At 51.8% G+C, this 12524-nt stretch overlaps 1 protein-coding gene across 1 annotated transcript in view; it reads left to right on the top strand.

The window, feature by feature from the left end:
- The first annotated feature begins 2472 nt into the window (after positions 1–2472).
- The window catches only part of DSCAML1 (DS cell adhesion molecule like 1), a 104720-nt gene continuing 94668 nt past the window's right edge, over positions 2473–12524 (top strand). The window contains exons 1-2 of the mRNA XM_033207186.1: positions 2473–2647; positions 9858–10136. Coding sequence (XP_033063077.1) covers positions 2473–2647; positions 9858–10136 — 454 coding nt within the window. The remainder of the gene's footprint in view (positions 2648–9857; positions 10137–12524) is intronic.

Raw genomic sequence — 12524 nt, 5'->3', positions numbered from 1 at the left:
GTGAGGTGGCTCACGCCTGTAATCCCAGCACTTTGGGAGGCCGAGGCGGGCGGATCATGAGGTCAGGAGATCGAGACCCTCCTGGCTAACACGGTGAAACCCCATCTCTACTAAAAATACAAAAAAAATTAGCCGGGTGTGGTGGCGGGCGCCAGTAGTTCCAGCTACTTGGGAGGCTGAGGCAGGAGAATGGCATGAACCCGGGAGGCGGAGCTTGCAGTGAGCCGAGATCGCGCCACTGTACTCCAGCCTGGGCGACAGAGCAAGACTCTGTCTCAAAAAAAAAAAAAAAAGTCAACTTTGTAATGGGCTGCTGAGTGAGGGAGGGAGTTCCCCAGCCCCGGAGGTATTCAAATGAAGGCTGGAGAAACTTTGTCAAAGATATCGTCGCGCGCACTCAGCTTTTCAGCCCTGCAGTTCTACAGCCTCCAGCGGCAGAAGATGCCCTTTGGTGAGGTCCCCACCTCCAGATGCTGAGAATCTTGGACTTGTGCTTGGGATGGTGGAGGGAGATGGGTGGGATACCACAGAATATTCCTCACAGGAGCAAAGCTCTCATCTTGGCTGAGGGGATGTCACTTAGGCCTCAGGTAGGAGGAAGCAGACCTCTAAATAATAGGGCTAGAAGGGCATGGAATTACCCAAAATGTTTCCCTCTGCCAGCCTGACATATGGTGCTATCGGGTTCTTCCTGTGGGTTCAGAAGGACCCTTTCCCCTGCGGCTTTGAAGTCACTGTCACTATCCTGATTCCAAGACCCCTCCCAGTGGAAATGGCAGCCTGGGCCCTTGAGGCCTGCCTGGGAAACCCCCAAAGAGGAGGCAGAGGACCCCAGAGTTCGCCTCTCCATCTTTTTTTGAGACAGAGTCTTGCTCTGTCGCCCAGGCTGGAGTGCAGTAGCGCAATCTCGGCTCACTGCAAGCTCCGCCTCCTGGGTTCACGCCATTCTCCTGCCTCAGCCTCCCGAGTAGCTGGGACTACAGGTGCCTGCCACCTCGCCCAGCTAGTTTTTTGTATTTTTAGTAGAGACGGGGTTTCACCGTGTTAGCCAGGATGATCTTGATGTCCTGATCTCATGATACGCCTGCCTCGGCCTCCCAAAGTGCTGGGATTATAGGCGTGAGCCACCGCCCCCAGCCTCGCCTCTCCATCTTAGTCTGGCCTCAGTGGGAGGACACATCCATGAGCTTAGGGAGTCTAGTGCAAACCCCTTCCCAACCCTCAAGTCCAGTTTTCTCCTTTAAATCAGCCTTTATCGGCTCAAGGTGAGGGTGAGCCTTAGGACCTTAGACAAGGAAATCCACTTCCCCTCTGGGATGGGAAGGGGGGCTCTTGTGTCGCAATCTGCAACGTGGGTAGACTGCCCCCTGTGCTTCCTGCTCCCCTGCCAGGTCCCAACAGTCGGGGCAGAGATGGCTGCAGCAGTGGCAGGAGTCATAGAGCACAGTGCCTGTCCCCTTCACGGCCTTGTGCACAGTGGGTGCTTGAGAACTGTTTGAGTGATGACTGTGTATCTGCCCCTCCTTGTCCCCATGCTAGTATAACTTTGCCTCGATAATCGTTTGTTGAGTGAATAAATGATTTAACTTGAGAGAAGGGGATGGAGGCTTATGTGTAATTCCATACAGAGGGACAACTGGGAGTCAGAAGTTCCAGTCCACTTCCTGGCTGTGTGACCTGGGCCAGTTACTTTACTACATGCCTCAGTCAGTTTCCTTCTTTGTAAAATGGAGCTAGCATCTCAAACAGTTGTAAAAGCCAACAAGCAAGGAATATGAAAGAGTTTTGCAAACTCTGGCAAAGAGGTAGGAAAGATGAGAACTAATATTCACTTAGTGAGTGCTTATTCTGCACCAAATGCTTTATTCTTCTTTTTATTTTTACTTTTTTAGAGACAAGAGTCTCACTCTGTCACCCAGGCTGGAGTACGGCGGCATGATCACGACTCACTGCAGCCTTGACCTCGTGGGCTCAGGCAATCCTCCTGCCTCAGCCTCCCGAGTATCTGGGACTACAGGCATGCCCTACCAAATCCAGCTAATTGTTTAATTTTTTTCTTTTTTTATAGACAGGGTCTCGCCATATTGCCCAGGCTAGTCTTCAACTCCTGGTCTCAAGTGATCCTCCTGCCTGAGCCTCCCAAAGCATTGGGATTACAGGTGCGAGCCACCACACCTGGCCCCATTTCTTAAATCTGTACACCCACCCCATTATTTGTACTCTATTGTACAGATAAGGCTCAAAGAGGTTAAGTAACTTTCCAAGGTCACACAGCTCATAAGTAGAAGAGCCATTTCAGGACCCAGATCTCAGTCTAACTCTAAAGCCCAGCTTCTTTCTGTTAAACCCTGGAGCATCTACACTGAAAGGAACAATTACTATCATTTCTATTTGTCATTTTGTTTGTGTGTGAAAATCCTCCTCTGTCAGAGACGCTACCCTGCCGCTGAGGCCGTACCAAACCAGGAAGTAATGAACTATGTCCTGATTGTGTCTCCAGAAAACAGGTTTTTTATTACCTACCATGGCGGGCTGTACATCTCTGACGTACAGAAGGAGGACGCCCTCTCTACCTATCGCTGCATCACCAAGCACAAGTACAGCGGGGAGACCCGGCAGAGCAATGGGGCACGCCTCTCCGTGACAGGTAGGGGAGAGAGCCTGGGGAGAACAGGGCGGGCTGGGAAGGGAGGACACCAGGCCATCCCTGGAACTTGGTGTGTCCCACCACAGATGGAGGAGCCCCCTGTGTACTCAGGGAAATCAGAGGAAGAGATTAAAGAAATCAGGTACTGAAACCACCAAGGAAGACCTCTTTGCTATGTTTTCATTTTCAAATAATGAGGGCTACAAAACTCACCCTCTTTTTCCTTTTTTTTTTTTTTTTTTTTTGCCTTTCCTGTCAGGAAGCTCATAGATAAAATCAGATACTCAAACATAGTAACTATTAGTGTTGCTTTTCAGGGAGGCGGGGAGGGGGCGTTGCATTTCCGTGTCTCTAGGTGCTTTTGAGGATTCTATCTTTTCTTTCTTTTTTTTTTTTTTTTGAGACGGTGTTTCTCTTTTGTTGCTGAGGCTGGAGTGCAGTGGCGCGATCTTGGCTAACTGCAACTTCCACCTCCTGCAACTTCTGCCTCCTGGGTTCAAGCAATTCTCCTGCCTCAACCTCCTGAGTAGCTAGGATTCCAGGCATGCGCCACGACGCCCGGCTAATTTTTTGTGTTAGTAGAGACAGGGTTTCACCATGTTGGCTAGGCTAGTCTTGAACTCCTGACCTCAGGTGAGCTGCCCGCCTCGGCCTCCCAAAGTGCTGGGATTACAGGTGTGAGCCACCGCGCCTAGCTGGAGAATTCTATCTGATCAATGAGTGCACGTGTATGTTTCGTCATAGGCCACCTCGCAACATTTGAAAGCAGGCAGAACATAATTTATAAACAAAATATTTCTAAACAGAATAAAGGATTCTTGTTCTGGGGTGATTATAGCTTCTCGGGAGGGATGGAAGCCGGTGTTTATTGAATCCTACTGCGTATCTGGGATTCCCTCATTTGTTTCTGTCAGGCACCGTCATAGCCCTGTGAGGTGAGTGCTGTTCCCCCTACTTTTACAGACGAGAAAACCAAATCTTACGGAAGCCAAGCTACTAGCCAGAGCTATTTAACCAGTGGGAGGCATAGCCGGAATTCAAACTCTGAACCCCTGGCCTCAGGGTCCTACAGGACCAGCTGAATGCCCATATCCACGCTGAGGTCACAGAGAGGCACCTCTCAAGTAAGGCTTTCTGAACAGTGGTTTCCAAACCCTTTGACCGCAATGCCCAGACATTCTTAGCATGGCCTGCGCAATACGCACTGGCATTTTCTACCATGCTTGTTGCAAGGCGCCTGAAATTTTCTATTCTATTCTATCTAATTCTGATTTCTCTAAATGCCAGCCACAACTCACCAAAGGGATTTCACAACCTCCTAACAGTTTGTGGGTTGTGAGTTGAAAATCTGTCTTGAGATTGGAGTTTTTGGAAAGGAGATGAACACTAAGTCAGAACACCTGGCTTTTGGGATTAAACTCATGAAATCTCGCAGCCTCTCTAGGCCTCTGGAAAAGGAACCCATCTAGGTGGCTGCTCTGATTCTATCTGCCTCTGGCCCCCAGAGCTCTGCCCTGAGTTTGGTGGTTTGGTGATGAGCTCTGCCCTGACCCACAGATGACAGTCTCCAGGACCCCTTCCACATATCTGTCACATGTGGGGCAAGGCCAGGAGATCAGGAGCTGGGAGGGCAACAACCCGGCTCCCGATTCACCCCTGTGTCTTCAGCGCCTGGCCCTGTGCCTAATACACAGTAGGTGCCAAGTAAATATTTATGGCATTCATCAATGCCAAGGGAAGCCATGCTGTCATAAGGGTAGGGGACTAGGCTGCTCCGTGCGGCCTCATCTTTGTGGCTTGACTTTGGAATCCATAGCCCAGTTTCCAAGGGCTCGCCTCAGAATGACAGGGACTTGTTTGCATGGTATTTTGCATCTCATTTGCATGCCTATCCTGCAATGTGGGAAAGACACAGAAATCCCCTTCCTTCAGGCCTGCTCCCTTCTCCTCCGCGAATATTTGGCCCCTTCATCCTCTAGTCTCCTGGTTGGACCTCTAGCTTTTGGGAGCACTAGGCAGGAGTTCCTCAGAAAGAGACATTCTTTGAACTGGAGGCCATGCCAGCCCTTCTTCCCCTCCTCTTTCACCACCAGCTTCCGGGAGAAGGGCGAGGGGGAGGAGACTCACAGATAAAGCCTAAACAGAAAAGCAGGCATGAAGATGGGACGGTACCCAGACAGACAAGAGAGAGGCCCTGGCACAAAGAGAGATTGGCATGGGGCAGGGGAAAGGCAGATCAGAGAGACATGCACAGAGACAAAGGAAGCGAGCAAGGGGGCTCCAGGGAGGGAGCCCATGCAGTGACACGGGGCCCTGATGTGATGGGTGTGACAAGGCGATCTGCAAGCTGCTTGTCTCGGCAAAAATGCAACTGATACTGGAGCAAGCAATGCCTAGGGGGTTGGCATTGGGAAGCCCAGAGCCTGCCTCGGGCTCACCCGCCCCTCCCCACTGCACTTGGAATCCACTCCCCAGAGCTGAGGTTGGAGATCCCGCCCCAGAGAGAGGCAGGGCACGAGTGTCTGCTGAGATGTTTCAGTCTCTAGAGGCCAGGGCCCCGAGAGCTCCTGGGGCTTGTTGCGGGTGAGAATGGTACAAATGGCAGTGCATTGGAGGTGGTCAGTTCATGAGAACAGGAACCACATGTGTGGTCTCTTCAGCACTCAGTGCTAAAGTTGCTGGGGGTGGGGAGAGCTAACGAGGTGTATTGTTAAGACAGCAGTTATGAATTAGGCCAAACTTTCCATCTCCGCCTCAACCCTCACTAGTTGTACAGCCTGGCCTAAAATAACGTTCCAAACCTCGGCTGCCTCATCCAGAAAATGGGAGTAACAAAATGTACTCCTACTGGGTTGCTGTGAGAATGAAACAGAATATCTCCTACTAAGAAAGGCGTGGTGATTCAGGCCTGTAATCCTAGCACTTCGGGAAGCCAAAGCAGGTGGCTCACTTGAGGACAGGAGTTCAAGACCAGCCTGGCCAACATGGCAAAATCCCATCTTTTAAAAATACAAACATTAGCCGAGTGTGATGGCACATACCTGTAATCCCAGCTGCTCGGGAGGCAGAGGCAGAGAATCGCTTGAACCAGGGAGGCAGAGGTTGCAGTGAACCAAGATCATGAGATCGTGCCACTGCACTCCAGCCTGGGTGACAGTGGATTATTCAATAATGAATAATTATTTATTATTTAATGATGAATAATTGTTTATTATTTAATAAATAATAATTATTAATTAATACTGCCTATAAAAAGTTTAGCTAGTGCCTGACACAGGAAGCTGTGGACAGAGAGTAGCTGCTACTATTATCCTCAGTAGTTGTTCTGTTGTTGCTACATTGTTATTCCTACTACCTTCCCAAGGCATAGGGGTGGGGAAGAAGGGCAACTTTCATTTTTCTGTATTTTCCGAGTTGCAGAGGCAGTTGCAAGAATAGTCTGTGCCTCCACAAAATACAACCTAATCATAATCATTCCATACATCTAGGTGCTTTTTTAGAGCTTATAAAGTGCTTTCAGGTGTATTAACTCACTGCGTCCCCACAACAACTCAGTGGGATGGGCATTGTCATCTGCAGTTATAAAGGAGGAAACCAGCGGTCAGAGAGGCTGAAGAACTGGAATCAGATCCCCTAGCTCACAAAGGACAGAGCCAGGTGCAGAAGCCATGCTCCTGGCGGTGCCTTAACCACCTAACCATAGCAGTGCCGTTCACCTGGCCGTGGGGGTTCCCAGCAGCCGCCCCAGGGCGTCTCAGACCCCCGGTCAGCCCAGCCTAGCTCCAGTGCACCCCCAGCAGTTTCTCAGGCCTGACCATCTGTCTCCCCCAGCCCTGCCTCAGTGCTAGCAGCGCCCAGTCCCCCCAGGCTGTCGCTGCGTACACACCGCAGCATTTTACTTCTGCTCTGGAGTAATGAAAGAGGTTTCTTTCCCTCAGAATTTAATTTCACGCCTGAGCCTCGGTGATTAATTCCCTCCCCCCACCCCTTCCTCCACCACCCTGATGGCCCCTCCGCTTGTAAATTCTGTGGTGTGCCGCGGAATTTGTGTATTTTGCATCAATTAAGTGTCACATTGAGTAATTCTTCCCTGGCACCGGGTTTGTTTATCCCAGCCATTCCCACCGGGTTGGGGGTGGGAGAAGAGGCCACAGAATCTGGCAGGCAGGGCGCGTGGGCTCTAGATAGTAATCGTCCCGCGCATCTGCAGGCAGATTGAGCATCTAAGACACTTCCACACACCTATACCACTGGTTGCCTGCAACGGCCTTGTGAGGTCTGGAGGCAATGTTATCACCTCTACCAGGGCAGGTGGGAAACTCGGGCTCTAGGAGATCACAAAACTTGCCCAAGGTCACAGGGCTTCTCAGTGACCCAGGCACTGGGTCAGAGAGAGCCTCTGGAGAGCCTGATTCCCAGTCCGGGCTCCTTCTGTAGCCCACAGGCAGCCCCTGACGAGCACTGGAAGGTGGGAAGAGAACAGAGATCTTTCCCCTAGAGAGGAGAATTCTCACCCCAACCCCTCTCTGGGGCAATTGCTGAGGGCAGAGGAAAGTGCCCATTAGTGAAGGGACCACTATCCACTCTTAAGCAAAATTTAAGATTTTAGATTAATCCATCTCAGATACCATTTACTGAACAAGGGTCGGGGAGACCCGGCTTCTGATCTTAGTTCCATGGTGTGATCCCAGGCAGGTCCCTGTACATCTCTGGTCTCAGCATCCTCATCTCTTCATGCTTCAAGCTCCCTGAGCCAGCTCTATAATTCCACAAGTCTATACAGTTCTGCAATGTGGATTTCTATCCAGAAAAATCAGACTACTGGCCTGCCCATGCCCGAGTTCCTCATTCATCCTCCCTAGACATTTGTGGTTCAGCAGCCTGGGGAGATACAGTCGTGGTTTAACACTGCCTTGAGGAGCCCACAGTCTTCCAGGTGCTGACTGCCCTTGGAAGGGGCAGTGCTGACAGGTGCTACCTCTGGAGAGCCACATGGGGTGGCAGAGGGCAGGAAGGTGGGGAGATGGGGAGACTCCCTTTATGACATGCTCTTCTATATTTTCTGAAGTTTTGCCAAGTGCATATATTATCTATTTTATCTGTTAAAACACTTTTAAGGCTTTTATTAGTATGAGTATTAGTATTATCATTATTTTTGAGACAAGATCTTGCTCTGTTGCCCAGGATGGGGTACAGTAGCACAATCATAGCTCACTGCAGCCTCACATCTCTGGCTCAGTTGATCCTCCCACCTTAGCCTCCTGAGTAGCCAGGACCACAGGCTTGCGCCACCACACCTGGCACTATAGTCGTGTGTGTGTGTGTGTGTGTGTCTGTGTGTGTGTTTTGGCAGAGATGGGATCTCACTATGTTGCCCAGGCTCATCTCCAACTCCTGGGTTCAAGTGATCTTCCCACCTTGGCCTCCCAAAGTGCTGGGATTACAGGCATGAGCTACTATGCCTGACCTATTAATAAAACATTTATTTTAAAATAAGGGGGAGTTCTGGGGCTGGGCACGGTGGCTCATGCCTGTAATCTCAGCACTTTGGGAGGCCGAGGCAGGTGGATCACAAGGTCAGGAGTTCAAGACCAGCCTGGCCAAGATGGTGAAACTTCATCTCTACTAAAATACAAAAATTAGCTGGGCGTGGTGGCAGGTGCCTGTAATCCCAGTTACTCGGGAGGCTGAGGCAGAGAATTGCTTGAACCCGGGAAGCAGAGGTTGCAGTGAGCCAAGATCACACCACTGCACTCCAGCCTGGGCAACAGAGCGAGACTCTGTCTCAAAAAATAAATAAATAAAAATAAAAATAACGGGGAGTTCTTTGAAAATAAAATGAAAGGAAAAGAAAAATCTGTGGGAGTCATTGAGAGTGGTCTGGGGGAGGCATCCAGAAGAGGTGACATTTAAGCTGGTTTGTGAAAGAGGAGTAGAAGCTGGCCAGGCAGAGCAGGCTGGCTGGGCATCCAGGTGACCCAGGTGACCCAGCACACCACTGCAGGGTTCCGTGGAGACAGGGGACAGTGTAGGCAGGCCAGGCCGACTCGTTGGCCCAGATCATAGAAGGCCTTGGCATTCAGGATAAGCAGTGGAGCTGTGTTGTATAGGTGAGGGGGATCCTGGTGAGGTTTAAAGTTTAAATCCAGAGAGGCCTTGGAGGGTGGGGGTGGGAACGAGCCTGAGAGGGCTGACAGGACACCACTCAGAAATGCCTGGGCACTGCACACAGAATCCTGCCCGCAGGGGCTGTGGTTTTCTGCAGCTTCAGGTCGCAGGTCTCCTAGTTACTGGTTTCTCTTGGTTTCGGAATGCAAAATATAGGATTGTCACAGGTGACTGCTGGGGCTTCTGAATCCTTTTAGGCTCTGGTGGAAATGAACTGGTCATTTCTGAGTCTTTCCAGAGTTCAGGCAAGAGAAGACAGAGCAGGAACAAATAGATCATCCTCCCATCTCCCAGTAGGCCCAGAGAGATACTATGAATTGCAAACTTGAGACATCATGACACATCACTGCTCTAGAGCCTGGGCTAGAATACAGGGACACAGTTGGGTGTGGTGGCCAAGGCCTGTAATCCCAGCATTTTGGGAGGCCAAGGCAGGTGGATCACCTGAGGTGAGGAGTTCGGGACCAGCCCGGCCAACATGGTGAAACCCTGTCTCTACTAAAAGTACAAAAAATAGTTGGGTATGGCGTTGTGTGCCTGTAGGCCCAGCTACTTGGGAGGCTGAGGCCGGAGAATTGCTTGAACCTGGAAGGTGGAGGTTGCAGTGAGCCAAGATCACACCACTGCCCTCCAACCTGGGCAACAGAGTGATCGAGACTCCATCTCAAAAATAAAAGAACCCAGGGACTCTCCATGGGAAAGGAGTTCTCACGCACACCCTCTCCCTCCCTGCATGTCTTGCTGTCTTCCCCGCTTCTTCCATCTCTCTGTCTGTCACTCTAGTCCTGAACTCCATCATATTCTCTCCTCCTCCCAGCCCTGCTGGGAATCCCAGTCGAGGTTGTCTGGGGCTCAGTCTGGCCTGAGCACAGAAGACACAGTGCACCTTCTCTGAAACGTTCCTCTGGAGCCGCCCTAGAAACTACTTGCTATGGGCGCCAGTGGGCAGCAGGCTCCTGTCTGGGTGCTTGCCTTCCCTCCCCCAGCCCTGCTTCATCCCACCCAGGGCTGGCCAGGGCTGCCGACCCTCTCTGCCTTCCAGACCCTGCCGAGTCCATCCCCACCATCCTGGATGGCTTCCACTCCCAGGAAGTGTGGGCCGGCCACACTGTGGAGCTGCCCTGCACCGCCTCCGGCTACCCTATCCCTGCCATCCGCTGGCTCAAGGATGGCCGGCCCCTCCCCGCTGACAGCCGCTGGACCAAGCGCATCACGGGGCTGACCATCAGCGACTTGCGGACCGAGGACAGCGGCACCTACATTTGTGAGGTCACCAACACCTTCGGTTCAGCAGAGGCCACCGGCATCCTCACGGTCATCGGTGAGTTGGGGAAGCCTCTTCTGCAGCCCCAGTAACCTCTGAGAGCACTGCCGGGGTCGGGGGAGGAGTGTGCACAGCTGGACCTGTCTCTGACCAGGCCCTGGGAATTACACTGGCTGACTGGGGAAGGCAGTCTGGTGTCCTGGAAAAGCGCTGGGTTTGAAATCAGGTGGCCTGCCTTTTGTTTCTGGCATTAGCCAATAGCAACAGACTTTGGGCAAACCACATAACCATGACCATCAGCTCAGTGCCGTTGTCTGTAAAATGGGAAAGCGGTCCCAGCCTTCCTACCTCCCAGAGGTCGTGAGGCTCCAGTGGGATGAGGAGGGTGATGGTGATGTGCTCACCATGAGGGCAGGGCTTCCGGGCTTGTAGGGAGGCAGTATCTGAACTAAGGGAAGCGAGGCAGCTGTCAATCCACTAGAGAGGACATACATCCCAATCCTAGGGTGACATTCAGGATGTTTAACAATCATTGATAGGGGCACAGATTAATCAGATCAGAAACTGGCCATAAACAAGCAAATCATCTCTGCCAGGACCTTCCAGCTGGATGTCAACCCTGGTCCCTTCCTATTCCTCCTCCTGCCCCTTCTGGGGTCCAAGGCCTTAGCATACCCCTGCCGCTGAGAAGCCCCCAAGGTAGGCAGAGAGGGTAGAAGCAGATGGGCGAATGCCCTGGAAAGCACTCTGGATGAGGATTTGTGAGGCCCAGCTCATCCCTTCCCCCTACCCCACCTCCGTCCACTCCTGTGTGACCCAGTCTCAGGGTTCCCATCTGTGAAATGAAGAGGTTCCTTCTAGCTCCAACGCCAAGAGTCTGACTCTGAGTTCCCTGCTCTCTAGGCTGCAGTGGGGCTGGGATCTGGAGACCCTTGAGGAAATGCCATGCCTCATGGGACAGGAATGAGGCTGTCATTACCGACAGCATCTTGAGGGTCATTAAATGTGGGCAGTGGAAAGAGACCATCCAGAGGTGATCCCACCTCCCATCCTGGTTGACCAAAGAAACTCTTCTCCCACCTCCCACCCATTGCGAACATAGGGCAGCAGGGCTACCGACCCTCAGGCTGACCAGAGAACCACAGCAGAGCCCACTCCTGGGCCTAGTCTTCCTTGCCATCAAGAGAGTCTTGAGATTTGGAGTGTGCCCAGAAAAGTGCCCTCCCAACACAAATTCACTGTCAAGGTGGAAGAACAGAAAGAGCCCCAAGAAATGCTCTGGAATGGCAGTGCATGGCACAAATGCTTAGGTTAAAATACGGAAAGCCCTGCTTCAGGGACCTGGGGGTTCCTCTCATATAAACAAGCCCTGGACAGCAGAGCAGACAGAGGATCAGGATTGGCACCTCCCTTCCTGCCCTAAGTACTGTCTGAAAAAGTTTATTCCAATATTACCTTCACCTCCTTCCCACCCTCCTGCTCTACACATACTCTCTCTCTGTCTCTCTTTCTCTCTCTCTCTCTAAATAGGTCAGAAGGGCAACATACCCTCAAATCCTTGGAAAATTAGCAAACCTTCCTGTAGGTAAATGCAGTGTTCACAGCTCCAGCACCAGTATTTGCAGGCAAGCGGAGACACACACAGACACAGGCACACATGTTGAAAATGCACCTGCCCACCTCCCCATGTACACATGCATACATATACGGTGCCCATACACATACACAGCTACACAATCCCTTCACAGTAACATGCCCATATCCAAGTACACTCTCACAGATGTACAGCAAGTCACCGCCTCCAGATGTGTACATGCCCACGCTGACCCTGAATGCATCTTCGCTGATCCCCAGCCCCCTACCCCTCCCCACAGTGGGCTTGTTTGGACCACCAAGGTTCAAGGGGAATCAACGTGACTTTTCTCCATCTTCTAGCCTCTCTACAGCCTCTCTCTGCCAGGTTCATGGAGAGGAAAGCAATGCTTTCCATATGCCCCTACACCTCCATGAAGGCCCCCACCCAACCTGCGCCAAGCCCATGCAGGAGCAGTGAGGAGACAGTGGCTGGCAGAGCACTGGGAGCTCCAGCTGGTGACTGGGATGAGCAGGACGCCACCTGCCTCAGTGTGCACTGACATTTCCTGGACAGCAGGCAGAGGCTCTGGGAAATGAGCAGGGAGAACCAAGCATGCAGTCATGTCTGCTTTGGCTGTACCCAGCCCACATGAGCTTGCAATCTTCCTCTCTCCTGCAGGCCTCCTCACTTGGGGTACCAAGCTATACAGGGAGCCTGAGCCCACATACAGAACCTCTAGCCCATAGAGATCAAGGAGAGGTCAGTTTGGAGCTTGTAAATGGCTTGCTAAGCCAGTTAGACCATCAGTAATGACTCAGGTCATGGTAGGCTGATGAAGCTGAGAGATGTCACCCTGCTCTCAAGCAGCC

Source organism: Trachypithecus francoisi, unplaced genomic scaffold (assembly GCF_009764315.1).
Source record: "Trachypithecus francoisi isolate TF-2019V2 unplaced genomic scaffold, Tfra_2.0 Lachesis_group8, whole genome shotgun sequence".
In the NCBI taxonomy this organism is placed as follows: Eukaryota; Metazoa; Chordata; class Mammalia; order Primates; family Cercopithecidae; genus Trachypithecus; species Trachypithecus francoisi.
This window is presented reverse-complemented; position numbering and strand designations above follow the sequence as displayed.